This window comes from Saccostrea echinata, unplaced genomic scaffold (assembly GCF_033153115.1).
Source record: "Saccostrea echinata isolate AGI-Se365-2 ecotype Australia unplaced genomic scaffold, CSIRO_AGI_Sech_v1 ptg000027l, whole genome shotgun sequence".
Lineage (NCBI taxonomy): Eukaryota > Metazoa > Mollusca > Bivalvia > Ostreida > Ostreidae > Saccostrea > Saccostrea echinata.
In genome coordinates, this window is record NW_026889776.1 from 7,411,055 (window position 1) to 7,432,969 (window position 21,915).

The 21,915-nt window shown below is 33.2% G+C and overlaps 1 protein-coding gene across 1 annotated transcript in view; it reads right to left on the reverse strand.

The window, feature by feature from the left end:
• LOC133193468 (atrial natriuretic peptide receptor 1-like) overlaps positions 1-21,915 on the reverse strand; it is a 265,764-nt gene that overhangs the window by 230,916 nt on the left and 12,933 nt on the right. The window contains exon 2 of the mRNA XM_061329427.1: positions 20,452-20,880. Within this exon, the coding sequence (XP_061185411.1) occupies positions 20,452-20,880 (429 nt within the window). The remainder of the gene's footprint in view (positions 1-20,451; positions 20,881-21,915) is intronic.

A 21,915-nucleotide genomic window follows, 5' to 3' on the forward strand; every position in this document is an offset into this window, starting at 1 on the left:
GTTTTCAAGGGATAACAATTTCACATGTTACCTTAATAAACATGTAATATATATATATATATATATATATATATATATATATATATATATATATATATATATATATATATATATATATATATATATATCTATATATATATTTACATTTGCAAATGTTTTCTTTTATATAACACTATTAAAAGCAACGCGTATCTATATCCGTATAAACACAGGTTCCTCGCGTCATAAACGTTCGACGTAATTTCTCAGTGACGTCATAAAGGGTCGACGCGCAATCAATATATCAAACTCGTGCCGTTGAGTTTGAAAAAATAAAACATTTCACGCGTTAAAGTTATAATCAGGCTAATATATATTATGAATAAGTCACAAATGTAAATATAAGTAATAAGGTATCATTTTAAAACATCTATCGAGATATAAATACGGGTTGGTACGAGATCAAAATTACCATAAAGCCCTTCGGGCTTTATGGAATTTGATCTCGTGACCAACCCGTATTTATATCCCGATAGATGTTTTAAAATGATACCTTATTTCTTAAATATATATATATATATATATATATATATATATATATATATATATATATATATATATATATATATATATATATATATATATATATATATAAAAATCACAACACCGAAATAAACTCTACCGGTTTCATTTTCAATCTTCAGGAGTTTGACAACATATTGCTTAGTTACACATAAATACAAAATCAATATTCTTACTGTGACGTCAAAAAGCGCTAATGTGAATTTACGCATTAGTAAAGTTAATTATGACGTCATGACATAACGTAAGAAATTTAATACGGGAAATTAAATTTTCCATACAAATAATACAGATATAAATTGCGGGAAAAAAGTATATATCTGATACAAAATATAATTATGTAGCATTTAAAACAGGTTTATATCTGTTAATAAAAAGTTTTTCTTTGGTTTCACGTTCTTTTTCTGTGGTATCCCTTCGAAACTTGTAAAAGGGAAAAACGGTAAAGTTGGGACTTTTATTCTTGGCACAGTTTCTAATATGGTCACTGACGGGGGTACATTGGTATTTTGGTTCCCTAATTTGCTGTCGGTGTACGGTCATTCTGTGTCTTAAGGTGTCTCCTGTCTGACCGATATAATTTTCACCGCAAACGGCGCAGGTAATCACATAAATAAGATTGGAACTAGTGCACGACATGTTGGTTTTAATATTAAATTTACTTCCGGTTTTGAAATGAAATGTAGATCCTTCTGTCAGGTATGGACATGTACTGCATCTGGAATTGTTGCATTTATTGATGATGGCTGGTTCATGGTTGTTACTGGAAAAAGATGCTCTGGTAAGGATAGATTTAAGAGAAGGGCTTTGTCGCTTGCTTGATTCACTTACGGATGATCTGCGGGAAATCAAACTTAAAATTGAAGTAAGTGAAAACCAACGTAAAAGTCTTGAAAAAATCCAAAGTGATACATCAGATATTAAGGATTTCATGCAAAATTTCAAGCAATTTAATAATAATCAACAATGCGAGCCACTTACCATGGCAACCACGTCAGCAAGAGAGAATACAAATTCCAACTATAACATGGTATCTACTGAAGCAGCTCCTGAAAAGGACCCAGACGAAATAAAGGCACTATCGGAAAAACAACGACACATACAGTTCTGAAATCAACAATTAAAATTCAGAAGGATAGCCTTTTGGAACATGATGAAAAACGCGGAAAAGGCGAAAATCTACAATACTTGGCTAAGTTCAGGACCCAAAACTATACCCCGGAAAATACAAATTCCGATAATAAAAGGAGAGCCCGAAAACCAGAGAGTAAGAAGAGAAAGGTTAGTATTAGAGCAGTTTAAAGGGGAAATAGATTTGCTACAAATGCGGGCAAAATACAATGAGGATAAATACCAGTCCATTGACAACAAAGTCCTTACATTCTTGGAAAATAAGATGCCCGAATCTACTTTAAGCACATTATTGCGCATGTGGAAAGATGAATGTTTATGTGAAGAACAGAAATCAATACAACGATGGATGAAATCGGAAACATGGTTCCTAAAATATGAGACACAATTCCAACAGGAATACGAAGGCAAAAATCCTTTCATGAAATCAGGAAATGTCAAGTCAAGGAAAGAAAGTAGCATAGAATCAAGGAATTACCAACCTACTACTAATTCTAACTTCAACTATAACAGTTACCCGTCACACGGCAATCCTAGGACATACGACAGAAACCAAGGACGCCCGGTGATTCCTTACCATGAGCGACCATACAGACAAAACAGGAAACAGCGAAGGAATTATACAACACCTAGAAATTATTTTTTAGGATATGGCCCCAGACAAAACCAAATAACGTAACACAAAGCAAGGACCCGGACCAAAAGCACGAACCAAAAGTGATTAATTTATCGAATCGAATATTTTCTGACATTGAAATTAAAGTACTTGAAAAGGGATTAAAATTTACCCCTACACCACGCTCAAAACACATAGAGGAAATTACAAAACGGACGCTTTTTGTAGAAGATTACGACTAACTGAATTTTTCTTAGATAAGGAGAATGATGACGAATCTATTGTAGCCAATAAAAGTGACTTTATGCCACCTAAAGGTAGGAACCAAAACTTAGATAAATTCATAAATACAGTTTAAACCTTTCCTCTCGAACAACTTAGCAATAAACATACTATTAAAAACAACTTAACAAAATTAGAGTGGGATGCGATTGATAATTTAAAGAATGACGAAAGCATTATCATTAAGGAAGCGGACAAAGGGAGCGCAGTGGTCATTATGGATCGTGAATATTACAAATCATTGTGTCTTTCTGTGCTAGAAAACAGTTCATACTATGAAAAACAACAAACATATGAAAGTAAGAAGGTCATGAAAAAACTCCAGACTATTATAGATAAATACGGACAAAAACTTACAGAGAAGGAAACCGGATATCTTTTGTCATTTAACATTAAAACCAGCAACTTTTATGGTTTGCCTAAAATACATAAAAGCCAGACAATAAAAGATAGATGCAAAATTTCTGGATCAACGTACATTAGTGTTGCAAATCCAGCTGATCTTACAGTTAGACCCATAGTTGCGGGACCAACATGTGAAACTCACAGGATAAGTAATCTATTGGATATTCTGTTAAAACCTTATGTTACCAAAGTTCAAAGTTATATAAGAGACACTATAGATTTTCTTAATACAACTCCCGAGAAAATCAACCCTGAATCCATTTTAGTCTCATTTGATGTCACCAACCTCTATTCTAATATTAATAATAATTCTAATTCTAATATTCCGCATGATCTAGGACTGATCGCCATAGAACATTGGATAGACAGATTTCCTAATCTTTTGCATGACCGATTTCCCAAAGATTTTATCTTAAAAAGCCTTCAATTCATCTTGGAAAACAACTTTATACATTTTAATGAAATAATTTACAGACAAAAATTAGGCACGGCTATGGGAACAAAAGTGGCACCTACTTACGCTACACTTGTCCTCGGATTCTTAGAAGAAAAACTATTTTCTACAGTTCAAGAAAGATTCGGTCACAACTTTGAAACTTATATAAAAAAATCGTGGAGACGCTACTTAGACGACTGTTTCATCATATGGGACAAAGGTGAAGATCAATTAATGGAATTTTTCAATATTCTCAACACTTTGAGCCCTACTTTGAAATTCACCATGGAATCGGATAAAAATATGTTATCCTTCCTCGACGTTATGGTTATTAAAAAAGAAGACCGTATAATAACGGACGTTTTCTACAAAATAACAGATACAAAGCAATACCTTATATTTGATTCATGTCACCCTAGACACACCAGGTATAATATTCCATACAATTTAGCAAGGCGTCTTTGTACAATAATCTCTGATACGGAAATCTTAGACTCTCGTCTCACAGAATTACAAAATCTACTCCTTCAAAGACATTATCCTAAACAACTGATTCAAAACGGAATTAACAAAGCCAAATCTCATGAAAGAAAGGATCTTCTTACAGTGAAAAATAAACCCGTTGATAATGTTATACCATACGTTTCAACGCACAATCCCAGAAATCCGGAAATTTTCAACATAATAAGAAATAACCTGCCTATCTTAGAAGATGACCCAGACATGAAGAAAATATTAGATACTTCACAGATTATCAAAAGCAAACGACAAAGCCCTTCTCTTAAATCTATCCTTACCAGAGCATCTTTTTCCAGTAACAACCATAAACCAGCCATCATCAATAAATGCAACAATTCCAGATGCAGTACATGTCCATACCTGACAGAAGGATCTACATTTCATTTCAAAACCGGAAGTAAATTTAATATTAAAACCAACATGTCGTGCACTAGTTCCAATCTTATTTATGTGATTACCTGCGCCGGTTGCGGTGAAAATTATATCGGTCAGACAGGAGACAACTTAAGACACAGAATGACCGTACACCGACAGCAAATTAGGGAACCAAAATACAAATGTACCCCCGTCAGTGACCATATTAGAAACTGTGCCAAGAATAAAAGTCCCAACTTTACCGTTTTTCCCTTTTACAAGTTTCGAAGGGATACCACAGAAAAAGAACGTGAAACCAAAGAAAAACTTTTTATTAACAGATATAAACCTATTTTTAAATGCTACATTATTATATTTTGTATCAGATATATACTTTTTTCCCGCAATTTATATCTGTATTATTTGTATGGAAAATTTAATTTCCCGTATTAAATTTCTTACGTTATGTCATGACGTCATAATTAACTTTACTAATGCGTAAATTCACATTAGCGCTTTTTGACGTCACAGTAAGAATATTGATTTTGTATTTATATGTAACTAAGCAATATGTTGTCAAACTCCTGAAGATTGAAAATGAAACCGGTAGAGTTTATTTCGGTGTTGTGATTTTTTTTGATATACGACTACGTGTGTGGATATATATATATATATATATATATATATATATATATATATATATATATATATATATATATATATATATATATATATATATATATATATATGTTATACTAAATGTATTTAGAATGTATTTGAAAGGAAAAAAGCCACAGTGAACCTTACGCGCAGACATTCTGCGCAGTTAACAATTTTTATACTGTTACCCGTCGTCATGCATTGTCAACCTTTGCTATATAATGTTACCCGGAGGGCGTCGTTTACGCACTTTTTATGCCCCCGGATCGAAAGATCCCGGGGGTATATTGTTTTTGTCCTGTCTGTCTGTTTGTCTGTTTATCTGTTTGTCTGTTTGTCTCTCTATCTGTTGTCAACTTTAACCTTGCCCATAACTTTTGATTGGTTGGAGCTATGACTTTCATATTTCACATGTGTATTCCTTGTGACAAGACCTTTCTTTGGGTACCATCATATTTGACCTTTTGACCTTGACCTTGGAGTTTGACCCACTTTTGCAAAATTTTATGAGACTTTAACCTTGGCCATAACTTCTGAACAGTTTGACCTTGGGGTTTCAAACATCACATGTGTATTCTTTGTGACAAGGCCTTCTTTTGGATACCAACAACTTTGACCTTTTGACCTTGACCTTGGACTTTGACCTACTTTTGAAAAACTTTAACCTTGGCCATAACTTTTGAACAGTTGGTGCTTAGGGTTTCAAACTTCACATGTGTATTCCTTGTGACACGACCTTCCTCTGGATATCAGCCACTTTGACCCTTCTGACCTTGACCTAGGAGTTTGACCTACTTTTGAAAAACTTTAACCTTGGCCATAACTTTTGAATGGTTGGAGCTAGGGCTTTCATACTTCACATATGTAATCCTTGTGACAAGACCTTCCTTTGAATACCAACGACTTTGACCTTTTGACCTTGACCTAGGAGTTTGACCTACTTTTGTAAAACTTTAACCTTGGCCATAACTTTTGAATGGTTGATGCTAGGGCTTTCATACTTCACATATGTAATCCTTGTGACAAGACCTTACTTTGGATACCAACCACTTTGACCCTTTGACCTTGACCTAGGAGTTTGACCTACTTTTGAAAAACTTTAACCTTGGCCATAACTTTTGAATGGTTGGTGCTAGGGCTTTCATACTTCACATATGTAATCCTTGTGACAAGATCTTCCTTTGGATACCAACCACTTTGACCTTGAAAATGACGTTTGACTTTTATTTTAAAAACTTTAACCTTCACCATAACTTTTGAACAGTTGTATCTAGGTCTTTCAAATTTCACAGGTGTTTTCCTCGAGACAAGATCTTTCTTTGGGTATCAACATTTTTTTATCTTTTGGCCTGGATTCTGACTTGCATTTGAGAAACTTTAACCTTCGACATAAGCTGCCATACGGGGGTATCAGTGTTTCACAAACACATCTTGTTAACAAATGTTTTTAAACCAATCAAATTTGACTATTTAACATAAAAGTATAACAAAAGAGGATGCTTTTGGAAGTATTGGCTCTCAGTCTGGGCGATCAACTCCATAATATATAAAAAAAAAAATACAGACGGCATCCGATAAAAACGACAGCTAAGGATATCCTGAGTGACACAAGTGCACATTACAAGATTAATCTAGTGGCCAAACAAATAGAGATCAATATTGATTTCCTGCAGGTACAGTATGTTTCCTTATAACCCTTAAAGTTATATTTTTATCTTATGTAAGTCCTTTACCTTAGAGTCGTCGTGTATATTTCTGTAGACAGTGGATTTTGACAGTGGTGGAGTCAAAGATAAACTCGAAATTCCTTTATATTCTGGCATAATGTCGCATAATTTGCGTGTACTTGCTGACAAAAAGTCGACGATACTCAAGTTGATATAAGTAAATTGACAATAAAAAGTCATAAAGATTCTACTGAAATTCAAAACGTAAAAGTTCGTATGCTTAACACACTGTATCACAGAATGACCTACTAATTAATCGACAAGTGCTTTATAACATTATTATGGTTTTATATTCCTATATCACATAGCTTCTTAAATATTAATAAGTACATCAGTTAGAACAAACTACATCAAACCTCACCCCCTCCAAACATTTCATGAGATATATGGCACAACATAAGTGTACAAACTTACAAGTATTAATTGAGCTCACCCATGTTAAAGTCCCAGGTTCATCCCTGGAGGTTATAAATAATCACTCGGATTCCAGATATAAAAAAATAATGTGAAACTTTTGTATAAGACCGTGAAAAAATAATAACGAAAAATGTCAAGAATGCTCAGAAATTGTCTTATAAAAACAAACAAACGACCATTTACAGACTTAGGTATTTTTTTCTGTTATACAGTCTATGGTCCTTCGAAGTCTTCGTTTTTACATCATTCAAATTATATATATATAGACTATAAAGAAATAAGTAACTTATCTGTTGCACTTCAATTATGTATACTGACAAGCGATTAATCAAACAATTCTCCACTGTCATTTTTAATATTGGTTTCTTTTCATTATATCGGGGTAACATCTCGTAAATTTGAAGTCTGGAAACATTGTGACAGAAGAGCCAAAAGGTTTAATTGACCCGTCACAATTTCTTCTAGATGAATAACACGCTTATAACATTAAAATTAACATGTCAATCTCTGCTGGTGCTTCCATGACCTTGGGTCATAGATGAATTAAGTTGTGCAAGCATCCGCTCAACCGTCTAGGACTAAAAGTATCCAGCACTAATATATTGTCTAAAAAACAGGACCAAAATACCACAGGAAACAGCCAGCAGCTGGTTTATCTCAACCATTTTTCCACATTTCTATCACATGTAATTAATTGACGAGATTTCAGGAAGCAGACCCATTAAAGACTTGGTCTGTACATGCCTTTGCTATAACAAGTACTAGGCTGAAACGGTTAGAACAACAAATTGTTGCTTAATGTGTCAATAAAATACAAGCTTCATTAGGAATGTATTACTGAATTAGTTGTGAACATTACAACATGTCTTAATGCATATTTTGCATCATAGGAAACTAGATGCAGACAATAGATCCCCCTTTTTATTATTTAATTGACAGCTTTGACAGCAGATCTCTCCTTTTCTCTTTATTTTCATACCTAATGTCAGATGCTGTAGAAAGCATTTATATTGCTCATATACTCATAACACAGTCTTACAAGTACAAAGCCTAAGTTTTAATAAATAGCGTGAAAAAATTATCTATTACAACCGTTGAACACAACAATTCATACTCGAAATATCAACGGTTTCAATGCAATCTGGAATAGGTTCTGACACCTTTCTAGTAATATATGACATGTGTTGGTTACTGTGCAGCAGTTGATAAATGACATAAATAGTAATACATATTACACCCATTCTTGGCATTGTTGCGTTTTACGAGGACGGTCTCAGGAAGATAAATGATTTGACCGAGTATAAGTACGAGGATGTGATTCCTGATAAAATTCTGACATCTGTGGAGGATTTTGTCTTTCTCTTAATAAAAAAATAAACCAAAGAAAAATTTTAAAATGTGTATCTGTGCTCACTATGTACTGCAAAAGTACTATTACTTAGCTAAGATAATATAGTGTCTATGGTTTGTTTGACTGATTACTTAGCTATTAAGCTAGTATAGCTATGTTTTGTTTGATTGATTCCCTACCTAAGCTTCTATAGTTACTATGTTTTGTTTGACTAATTACTTTCCTAAGCCTGTGTAGTTACTTACTTTGTTTGACTGATTACTTAGCTAAATTTGTATTGTTAATACGTTTTGTTTGACTGGAATTAGTATTTCTGGGAACAACTATTCTCGAAAAATTCAAACAAAAAAAAACTGTTGACGTAGGCGAAATATTGTATATATAAGTCCACACCTTTTTCTGTAGATGTTCAATGAAAGATGCATCATAAAATACCTACAGATTAGTTCCTAAGACCTAATGCAAAGTTTTATCTAAAATGTATCTTAATTCTGTTATGTTTACTTTTCCTAATTTGTATTTGGTTTACAAATGAAACGTTGCATTCTTTCAAACAGGTAAAACTAGAATGGATTAGTTGGAGAAATAATTAACCATGATCTTAACAAGTACTGTATTTTGCTAAAAAGCAAACATTTACTTTTCTATAAAAAATATCATATTTCTTTCTAAGGTAACAAACTATTGTACTTACTTAACAACCACTATACTTTGCAAGACAACAAACTACTATACTTTGTAAAACAACAAAATCATTGTACTTTATAATAAACCACTGTACTTCGTTAGGTTACAAACCACTATCCTTTATAAAATACCAAAAACAGTGTACTTTGTAATAATCCACTGAACTTTATTAAGCAACAAACTACTGTACTTTGTTATAAACTACTGTGAGTGTGTTATAAACTACAGAAACTGCACTTTGTTATAAACCACTGTACTTTGTTATAAAGTACTGTAATTGTATTATAAACAACAGTAACTGTACTTTGTTATAAACCACTGTACTTTGTTATAAACCACTGTACTTTTTTATAAATCACTGTACTTTGTTATAAATCACTGTACATTGTTATAATTCACTGTACTTTGTTATAAATCACTGTACTTTGTTATAAATCACTGTACATTGTTATAAATCACTGTACTTTGTTATAAATTGCTGTACTTTGTTATGAACCACTGTACGAAATATTAATATTTCACAATAAGTTTAGAATCTAAAATAAAGATATACCATTTTAAGTCCTAGAAGAAAATTGTTGTTAATGATTTTCAAATTAAGATGAAGGGGAATATTCATTATGTTACATCATATTTTCGGAATTTATTTGTAAGCTCAAATTGAAACATTTACTTGAAATTTTATAGGGTCGTGATGTGCTTAAAATTCCAGTAGGTTAACATGTTCATTAATAGAAGAGACTTTAACGCAGTTAATACATGTTGACTTTCCAAGTGCATCAATTGTTTTCTTTCAAAGTAAACTTGATACACTGAGAGTTTTTTAACATGTACAGTCTTTATTTGTTCCCTTCCTTTAACAGTTCAAATCAATTGTCTGGTATATATTTTAAAATTTATAGTCTGAATCGACGAATAATGCACGAAACCTTTAATTTTGGGTGATATACTTTAAGAAGATGACTTTCAAATCTTGACTGTATAATCCTAAAAAAAATATTTTATTTCAATTGTTTGCCTATTCTTATTAACCTCTCAATGGACTTTTCAGTACTTTTTCTGACTCATGAGACCGAAACTGACTAGGGGATTTTTTAAATTAATTTTTCTTAATGTGATTAGAAAGGAAACGGTTTTGCAAGAACTAATATTGTGCGTCGACAAAACCTACCCATACACAGGTTAATTACCCTGATTTAACTCCTCGCCAAACTCTGTGTATTCTGCTGTCCTGTGAGATTGTACCCTATGGACAACAGAATAGTCAAAGTGGCAATAACTATGGCGACAATAATTGGACGAAATTGGTCACGTTATGATCAGTTAGCGGGTTTTAACATGCCCAAGGAAATTGGCTCGTTTCATTAGCCTAAACAGTAATGTTTTCTCTCTTTCTCTCTCAGAAAAAAAGTTTCTAGTCTTGATCAAACAGACATAACTAAAGAGACACCAGTTAAACGGAAGTTAGAAAACGCTTCTATTCCTTACCTTTTACAAAAATATTTTCAACACTTCCTAGATTTTTTTCAGTTTCTATACAATCGTAAGATTTATCTCTCAAATTGAAAAATATAAAGAAAAGTAAACTCTTCCTGTTCATCTCTCAAGGATTTTTTTTCTAAGATCTCGAGTTATAATTTAAAGTTGTATATTTTAATGAATTCCTACAAAATTGATAAGGACGGATCCAGGATTTTTCTCGAGTGGGAAGGGGTGTGTGTGTGTGCTCCACATTAATGTTACAAATATCGGACTCTCAAATTTTTCACAAGCAAAAAATAATAATTATAAGATGAAACAACTTGCCCAATCTTAAAACTCATTTGGTCAATTTTCTTCTGATAGATGACTCTACTTTTAAATTGGTCCGTGTTTCCTAAGGCGGACTTTAGTATTTTTTTTTTTTTTTTTTTTTTTTGGTTACTTTTACAAAGAAATTTAATAACTCTGAAAATTCCAGGGGTGGGGTCCCGCTCTCCCCCCTTTCTAGATCCGCTCCAGAATGAATAGAAGAATGACTTATGATATGTTAGAAAATGATTGTTTTATGTTTCTTGTTTGTAAATGACGTGCTTTATTCCTGGCGATTTAGGCCATAGAGTTGAACAAAATAATTATAATAAGTAATGTTTTCTTTTTCGTGAAATATTATTTCTTTTTTTAAATTGTCTTCATAAATTTTCTTGGCATGTTTTGATAAATAATTTTATTTTTTGCACTTATTAACAGCAAATTTAAAACTGTCTAATTTTGTATTTGCAAAAAAACAAAAAACAAAAAAAACAACAAGAAAAAACAAACATTTTTTTTCAATTCCTTTGATTTTTAAAAATGATATATAAAATAATTCAGACCAAAACAGTCTCTCAATGATGAAATAATAATTTAAAAAATCAATTAAAATTTTGTATGTTGAGTGTCGTATATGTTTGTATGTGGAGTTAGATGTTAATTAGATCCAAACATGCATTGTTTGAAAAGTGGAGTCAAATCATATAAAAGTGGCTGAAATATACCCCTACCTGTTATATTATTAGGCAGGTAAACAACTGATTTAACAAACCTTGTATTAGTATAATACCAGTAATGAGAAGAACTTCGTCTTAGAAACATTTCTGGTTTCCTTAAGTTCACGCAGTAACTCTGTCTTGAAATATGTTTGTTGTAATGAAGTTTCAAATGATGGAAAAGGAACTAAATATCCTTTGTTACATGGAGAACGTGTCGGCCTGTGGCGATTAATTAAAGAAGATGTTATACGGAAGATGAGAGAGATTTTTAAAATAACGCCCAATTAGCTATTAATTTAGTTTGACTGGAGAGTTGTAGCGGGGATCTGCCGTCAGATCTCTCGTCAGAAGAAGCCTGGCTATGCCTGGAGATGAAAGCTCGTCCTCTCAAATCAAGACAGATAGGACCAACATAAAAATTAAATACGTTTGATTTTTACAAGAGCGCTGTGTTTTCAAGTTAATGATTTCGATGTGATAAAAGACATTTCAAAATAGTATATAAGACTTTTTTTTCTTTTAAGTAAACCGAATTCTAGATACATGTCTACTGAAGAGTACTGTTAACCTAGTAATTATTTATCTGAGCGGTCGACAAGATCATTATATTTGTTTTATAAATAAAGGCAGCACATCCCCTTGTAACACAATTCTAGGAATTTATCACACACAGATTTAAGAAAGAGATCACAATAAATATGCATGTGCTTGTCCTTTAGCCCTAAAATCAATAAGCCACTGTACCATGGATGAGACTGAAATTCGAGTCAGATTTTAAATGGCTTACAAACTTTTACTGGACATTTTGGCCCTTGAATTAATAAGCTTCCTCTAGTCACAGTTTACCTCTGTAACAAGTACAAGATCCAAAGATCAAGTGGTATCTCAACTTGATTTTCACCAATCACAGTCCTTGATATTTACACTCTGACTATCAAATAAATAGGCATGATTTAGTCACTCATCACTTCCTTAGTATGTGTGATTGAGACTTATCAAATGTAGAACATAGAGTCGTGTTTCAGATTCATGGTACGTAACAGCCGAGCAGGGCCTTTTACATTGGTAACTTTTGGGAATTTGGCAGAGAAATCTAGCTTCTTAATTGCAATTGATAGCATTTGTAAAATTAAAATTGTTCTTAACCTGAATTATACCCTGCGTTTGAAAAGAGGAGTTTTAGTGATGGGGGTGTCAGTCAATACGTCCGTTTGTTACATTAAGGGGTAGTTATCCCTTTGACAATTGTCAAAAGGTCAAGGTCAGCACGACTGTCGTAGGTGCAAACTCAGTTGTGGACACTAATAAACAGTGTTGTTTGTCCTTTTTGTCTCATACTTGTCAGAAGTGCGTGGTGACCAGAACGACAAAGCTTACTGATTCCAAGGTCAATTCAGAGTCAAGACTGATAGTACTGACACAGTTTGGGACTAAACGCTCCCCAATAAAAGAATCCAATGATCTAGGGCCAAAAGGCCAAAGACAGTGACAAAAGTAGAAATTTTGCATGGCACATAAAAATTGTGTTCCATTTTTGAAATTTTAAAATTTCATAAAATTACAGGTTTCGGAACCTTAAAAAACCTACTTTAATCGGGAAAAAATTGTATAGTCTAAGGCGAAAATATTGCTTTACTCCTACTTTCTTATTGTACGCGTGCGCAGAAAAATCGAACAACTTACTATGGTATCTAGTTCCGAGAAGTGGAATGTCGGTAAATCGAAAACTTTGATATATTTTTGAAAATATTCCTACCGTTTGCATGGTCAACTCAATGTTGTTTACGATCTATACGCATAAATAAAAGTTATGTGACCTTGGCATGAATGGATGACAACAACCTTATGTTGCACTCTTTGTTTGCTTTACAGTGCAGTTGATTTGTCAAAACCTTGCTCTACTCATAATTTTTTAATAACTATTTTGATTTATGATGCAAACACGATTATGACTCATTATGTCGCTGAAATTTTTGCAACAGATAAATTGCAGTTTTCTTCCTTACCCTTGATATGTAACTTTTATTAAAGCTTCTTAACAATTGCCTTTGATTTCAAATAAATATGAACTGCATAATTTTATTCTCTATCCATGAGGTCATTCTTATTACAATGCTATGCGAATCCCAAATCTCTCCCAAATACATATTCATTATTTGATATACATTTGTTAGTAAAAATTTTGATTCATCACATATCTAATGGCGACAAATGTTGGTTTTGGAAAACTTGCATTAATAATATTAAATTAATTCAATACAGAGCTAGTGAATTTATTTATCGAAAATTGAAATAATTTATGAGAACCTTTGTAAGAAAGATCTCTCTTTCTCCGTCTCTTTCTCCATGAATTATTTCATGATTATATACAAAAAACACGCCGTTGCTCTAAATTATGTTTTGACTGGCTTAAAACATTAAGAGATAAGTCAATTACCAGAAAGAATCAATAACCAATCAAAGCCAACTCCATAAAATAAACATATAACTATCTTAAAATTTTTGTAAAGGAAAATTTTGTAGCCTGTGACTAATTTTGCAAATATGTTTAATCCCAGACACATCTATATTTACCTTCAATTTTGTCATTGAACTTGCTAGATTTTCTTCTTTAATCCAAATAAAGAGAGGAACTATTGATATTTACTTCAGGTTTACATATGTATGGAAAGGTTAGAGATTCTGCAGATTGTACTATTATATTTAGTATCAATTAACAGAAACTCACGAGCATTTGTGACATAATCATATTGTTCAGCATACAGACTTTGCTTGTTGTCATTAACCATCAGTCAAATCTCATTGGATTTCCGGTATGACCGCAACCCTCGTTGATTTTTACCAAAACGCAGCAAAATTATTGTGGATAGTCTCGTTAAAACTTCCTTTAGGTAACATAATAGGGAAACAGAAGAAAATTGAATTCTCGTTTAATGTAGCAAATGTTGAAATAAATAATCTCCCTTAAAAACTAGGGCTGGGACGATTCAGGGTTCAATCGATTCGGTTCGGTTTCGGTTCAGAATGATACGGTTCGGTTTTTTTCGATTCGGTTCGATTTAACCTAAAACAGTCTAAATATTTCTCATCATAAATGAAAAATGATAACCTCTGCTTTAAAAACTGATTAAAATCCTTTACTCCAGTCTTCACAAAAACTTTTCTGAGACACTAACAAGTGAGGCTTGTGAATTTGACATTTTTACTAGCTAAAGTAAAGTTTCTACTAGCCCAGAAAAATAATAAAATTTGAAACCTTTGGTTGTATTATTTTATTCCATTTCATATTGAATTACTCTTCTTTTCATATTTCTTCTGCTTATTTTCTCATTTTGTATTTTTCTTTCGAGTCAATGATAAATAAATTAATCAATTATTGTGATATCTACATGTATTTTCCATAAAATCGGAATGGAGGAAATTCGGATTAGTAGAAAAAAAGACGATCGTTTTCATGGTTTTTAGAAATAAATAAATAATATAGAAGTGCTGAAAGAATTAGATAGAAGAGATATGAACAAGAGAACCACACTTCTTTGATTTTTTTCATTGGTTGGGGATTTAAAAGCAAAACTTGGAAAATACCTGCTACTTTTTCACTAGCCCGTCGGGCTATTTACTAGCCCATAGCAATTTAAACTAACCTCTATTGTCAAAGTAAAGGGTGTTCGTGGAATAAAAAAAAACTAATCACTGACTTCAAACCGGCACAATCATTATAAAAAGTATTAAAATCATGAAAACAAGCAATTCTGGTCTCCAATTGGCGGCCATTTTTGATTATACGTGTTATGTAAATTTTGAACCGAACCGAACAGAATTCCGGAATTATGGATCGGTGCACCGAATCGAACAGTATGAACCGCGGTGCACCGAAATTTTCGGTGCACCGCACAGCCCTATTAAAAACTTATCTATGTCAATACTAGTTATTATATACGCATATTACAACATGTCATTTATGCTGTATGCAAGAACTAAAATAATGACTGAATAAGTAGATAAAAGAATTAGAAAGACTACATGAACGAAAGGTTTATGATGGTTCTAGTAGACAAAGCTTCAACAATATCTTTGTTTGTAAGGCTTATTGTTACAACTGTATTTTAGAAGAATTTGGTTTTTATTCTACATCTGGAAATCCAATACTCCCAGTTCACGTTTTACGAATGAGATTCTTCAAAATCACATTTCAGTCTTAAAAACTTTTAACTTTTTATATTGACGACATTTTATCAATTAACATAACTACTTCCATCCATATGTCGACTAGGTATCTTCAAGTGCATTCGAAATAAATGATATCACAGAATCTTCCATATATGTTATATATGGATGTTTCACCGACTATAGGCGATAAGGGCCAACAACTGTATGACAAACGAGATGACTTCACTTTTTCCATCGTCAACTTTCCTTATTCATTTAGAAATATTCCGGCATCATATCACCTGCATATGATTTATGTCTTCTAACATTTTGATACTCAAGAGCATGCTCCGATTACGATTAATTTTTAAAACCGACGCGGGCTACTGACAATAAGTTGATGTTACATGCATTTTAACATCGTTTAACGTCAGCATTTGGTAAATTCTACAGGCGACCTTGTTAGCAAAATACAACTTATAATTGGGTCGTATTTTGAATGACATATGCATATTTCATACCAATTGCTATTGTAACGCCTTTGCCTTAATACTAAATTTTACTACTAATTACTTCGTCTGCGTGATCAACACATAGGGCTCATGGCGGGTGTGACCGGTCGACATAGATGCTCCTCCTAGGCACCTGATCCCACCTCTGGAATTTCCACGGGTCTGTGTTTTATGCCCTGTTCAAAGACTTGTATTGTTTATATTTTTTTTTTAATTTTTAGATCGCTCACTTTTCGTTATCTTCATCTATTCCATACATATTGTAACGATGTCAACAGAGCTACAATATTCCAGGCCATTACACATGACCGCGTCTTTAACCTTATTTTTCATCATGAAAGAAACAGTAACCTGGTCTTTCTTAATGTATGTTAAGTTTTGATGTCTATTTCAGCTACAAATTTAGTCCTCAAGCATTCCACTCACACAATGTTTACTTACTGTAATGATACTGTATAGAAGGGTCGTAGGCGGCGTGCTGGTACTGATGATTCACTGTAAACTGCAGTGAAAACATAGCCCACATCCATCAAACAATCATTAAACTGACCGGATATTAACGGATTGTTATTGTTGTAAGGTGAATATGGATTCTTATTTATCGTGTCTGTAATGTTAAAGGTTTTATTTGGTTCGGTGTAAATGAGTCAGACTGAGTCTTATAATCGCGAATGGACCAATGCTATATATACATTATAATTAATCAAGCGTGATATCTTTAATCAATCGAGCATGAGGTACACTTAGCTTATAACCCATAAATCACGGCCGGTCAACTTATCAACTCATGCATTATGTTCTTTTGAAGTGAGAATGAATTGATCCCTTAATTCATATAAAATCACTCACATTCAGTTTATAATCTCTACATCAGGATTTCAAATACGATGATCCGTTATCCTTCGAATCTCCATTTTGTAAACTTTTGCTATTATAGATAAAAGTTGCAAACTATTTTAATTTCTTGTATTTTATATTGCTGAATAAAGGGTAAAATAATCGTAAAAACATCGAGAATCAATAAGTGATGTCAGGGGGTTAGGTCTACACAATATTGATTTTAAATACATGTATATTATTTACCTGTTATATGGTAATCAAATGTTTGTGTATTTAAGTCATGGGATGCATGCCTCATCAAACATAACACACACGAGTCGGATTGTTTTATATTTACTATTCATCAATGTTGTCATCATAAGAGGGTGCTAGTAAATTAATTAGATTTAATTAAATTAATTTGGTTATATTATTTTATATACAAGTTGTGATTTAGCTTTTCTACCAACGTCTCAATCATGATAAAAATTGAAAGTTAGGAAACAGATTCCTATTAATTGAAATGAAACCAGAAGGTTTACCGTTTTACATATGATATTTAATGGCTGAACAAGAAATTCAATATCAATCTTGTATAGTAGCTTGTTGCGCGAAAAAGTAATATAAATGATATAACATTCAGAGTTAAATTGAGTATAGGTTTTAAACAATTCTATTAAACCTTTTAACTTCACCTGGCCTTGCAGCATTACCTGTCTCATTAATGACAACAACTTCAGAAGTTAAAGACGATTCCACAGCAATCAGTGATAATTGCAGATACTCGGCGATTGATGGAGTCTAAACCGGAAGATATCGTCACTATAACCGGAAGCGAAACAAAACGGCTGACTTTGATGAAAAGTTCAAACCAGCCATCTTGACTAAATGACAGACAACTTGTCTCCACAAAAAGTGTGGGTCGCCACAAGTCATCTACAACAAAACTAATGCTAGACAAACTCCCAATTATGAGAAAGACAATTGTTTCCTCTATATCGATATCTAGAACAATTTATATTCATCAATGTGAGCGCATGCGCAATGAGTAAAATAACCAATATTCTATAAACTTAAACTGATATAAACTTAATTTTTATATTTTTTGATGAATTGCTTTGAAACTCAGAAAATAAAAGATTAATTAGTAGTGTAGATAAAATGACATGGTCAACGGACACATGCATGCACGTTCGTGCGCGTGCAATGAGTAAAATTGCAAATATACTTGATATAGCCATAACTTTCATATCTTTTGAAGAAACGTTTTGATACTCAGAATATAGTATATTGATAGTGTTGACAAGATGACATGGTCAGCATGCACGAGCACGCGTGTGCAATGAGTGAAATAACCAATATCATTGATATGAACTTAACTTTTATATTTTTTAATGAATTGCTATGAAGCTCAGAATATAAAGATATATCAATAGTAATGTAGAAAAGTTGACATGGTCAGCACACACATGTATCCACGTGCATGCATGTATGTGTGCGTGCAGTATGTGGAATGACATTTACTTGATATATACGTAATTTTCATATTTTTGATGAATTGCTTCGAAACTAATAAAGATATATTAATAGTTTAGACAAGAACATATAGTCAGCATGCACATGCATGCACGTGCGCGCATATGCAATGTGTGAATTGACCAATTTACTTGATATAGGTGTAACTTTTATATTTCTTTATGAACTGCGTTGAAACTCAGAATATAAGGATATATTCGGAGCCTAGAAAATATGACATGGTAATTTAGCAAGAACTCACGTGCATACACGTGCACTTTCTTCTGATTGGCTGAATCAAAAATCTCAATTACTCCCTTGTTTTTTTTTTTTTGACAGAATACTTCGAAATCTAAAATATACTTATATATTATAAGGTTCTACATTTTATATAATTATTCTTGAAAACACGTGCGTGCACGTGTGCTGCAATTTGATTGGCTAAAACGTTAAATGGTTATAACTTCCTTACTTTTTAACAGAAGAGGAAGAAATTTAGAATATAGATAGATGTAATTGGTTCCTACATCATGGTACATCATGGTACTATCAAAATTAAATTTGTATTGTATGCACGTTTGCTGAATTCTGATTGGCTGAAACTTTTTAGACTGTAACTCTCTTGCTATTCAATAACATACTTTGATATTATGCTCATTTTGCTATATATGTATTATTATAACTCCTTAATACATTGTACTTCGGAAAATAAGTTAAATACCGGTAAGTCTATAATACACAGAGTTAGCCTAATTCAATGAACCTTTTAGGGAAAGAGGCTCCAAAAAGGAGTTGGGGAGCGCTGGGGAATATCTGTAACGGTCCCCGTTACAATTAGAACTAATTTAGTATGTATTTGGTGTATTCTTAATAGTATATTTAAAAATTAACATATAAATGCAGGTATTCCATAATTATTTTTTGGTTGTTTTTTTTTTTTTCGAAAATAACTCGAATTTACAAAAACTGTTGAATGTCAAGACAGTTGTCGTCTGACTTTCAGCTCTCTTTCCCTCTCATTTGTATAACCCCCCTTGACAGAGGGAACTTGCTTCTAGGAGCCAAAGAAAAAATACATTAAGAATTGGATACAGATCCTTCTATGACAATATATGTCAGCACACTGTAAGTCAAGTTTGATCTGGGAATAAAGATGTTTAACTAAAAATATCGCACAAATATCGAGAAGCAGTCTTGAGAGTTGTATTACTCAGTATCATCCCTGTAAATGTATTGATATTTACATGTATTGACCCGTTTTCAATGCACTTTATATTCAAATGAACAATCTGACACTAAAGAGAACAAGAACATTCGTAACACTTTCAGCAGTGGATTTAAAAGCAACATGGCGTCGTCCACTCTGCATCAGGTGGTGACTGGAACCCAGTGCTGAGAGCAAGTAATGTAAGCACTTCTCTATGATATAATAGTATTAAGTAATTAGTTTTGTCTTCTGTTTGTTCTTTGCAAAAAATATGCCTCAGTGTCGTCTTTCAGTAACTCAATTATTACAGAATATCTGCACATTTTACAGCTGGTCTACGCAATATTAATTGAAGTCTCTTGTACAGAGATACAATATTGGACGAGTGCTCAATTTTGCACAGTCATTTGTCTTTTTCCATTTTCTTTCATGTTATTGCGTGATAAATGTTTTAGTCCATGAAATGGAAATCTAATGTATAAATGTTGTATATAATATCGATGTGTTAAAGATGTGTTTCTGCAGCTTACAATGCGCCATTGACATCGCCCTTGTGGAATTCGGTCAAATGGATTTGTGAAAGTAAAACTTACCTGCATTTTCCCGCCCTATGTCAGTTGTCATCCGACTTAAAATCTCTTCCACCTTTTCAAACTTGGCGTATTCCGGATTACTTGGTATCCCATAATGCACTCCGTCAGCGACGATGTGACAATATTTGTTTGTGATATAATCCTGTCCGTTTGGGTTGTAGATGATTTTGGTCTTTGACCACCGGTACTCGTGCAACACAGCCATCAGCATAAGTACTAAAGAATTCACACTGGACCCTACCCTGGTCATCAAACGAAATTCCGAGTTTTTTAAGCGGGCGAAATCGCTGGCCATGGCACCGGGGGTTATCATAGGGAGGTTCCAGTACTTGATCTGACGAACAATCGGTGCAGCGGCATAGTCACAGCATGGTCCGAGAAACAAATGAACTTCCCTGTCCACGTAAAACTGTATAGCCTCCTTCATACCTGACGGAAGGAGACGAAAAATTTCAAATTTGTTAAATTAAGTTATTAAAAAGATGTGTGTGTGAATAACTGATGCCCCCGAACGACAGTTTGACCAGAGTAAAAACTTTTAAATGCCAGCCAGACGTCAATGTCAAGAGGTCTAAAATGTTGGTACCCAAAGAAAGGTTCTGTCACAAGGAAACACTTGTAAAATATGAGAGCCCTAGCACCAGCCATTGAAAAGTTATGGCCAAGGTTAGAGTTTCCCAAAAGAGATCAACAGGTCGAAAATGTTGATATCCAAGGAAATGTCTTGTCACAATAAAAACTACGGTTGGAAACGGTTAACTGACTAATTGGTCGGAAAGATGATAACCGTTGACAATTTTCGTAACCGGTTTATCGATAATTTTTGCAGTATTTGTACTTTTTAACTTCCAGTGTTCATTTTTTCTTAGGAAGTGTGTTTAAATCTAAAATGCTAAACTCGACCAATTAAATAAATCACAAGCAACACTGTCGTCAAAACAAGTCTCCGTAATTTATATACCCGTATTAAGTCCTTATATCCCCGTATTGTACTAATTAAAGATTAGGTACCCTGTCTAAAAAAATTTTCTGCGTAAATTTAAAAAGAATGGCTTATTTTATATTCAGCAATGTTTTACATGGCAATTGTTTTTAAATTATTACGAATCTTTATGTCGCCATCGTGGCGCAGTGATTAGAGCGTTTGCTTTGGAGTCGCGGATGAACCGTTGCGGGTTCGAATCCCACTGCGGAAGCTGGAGTCCAGTCTTTAGGATGAGACCGAATAAGCCGAGGTCCCTTGTCGCAGGAAGTGCTGGCACGAAAAAGATTCCTTACTGCCGTTAGTGGTGGCATATCAATATGAGTGAGAAATTCTCGAATGGACGTTAAGTAACAAACAAACCAAAAAACTACGAATCTTTACAATTTATTCACAAAACGCCACCATCACCATTGACATCTTGTTAATGTTTTAATTAAGAGATACCGGTCCTTCGGATGAGACCGTATAAACCGAGGTCC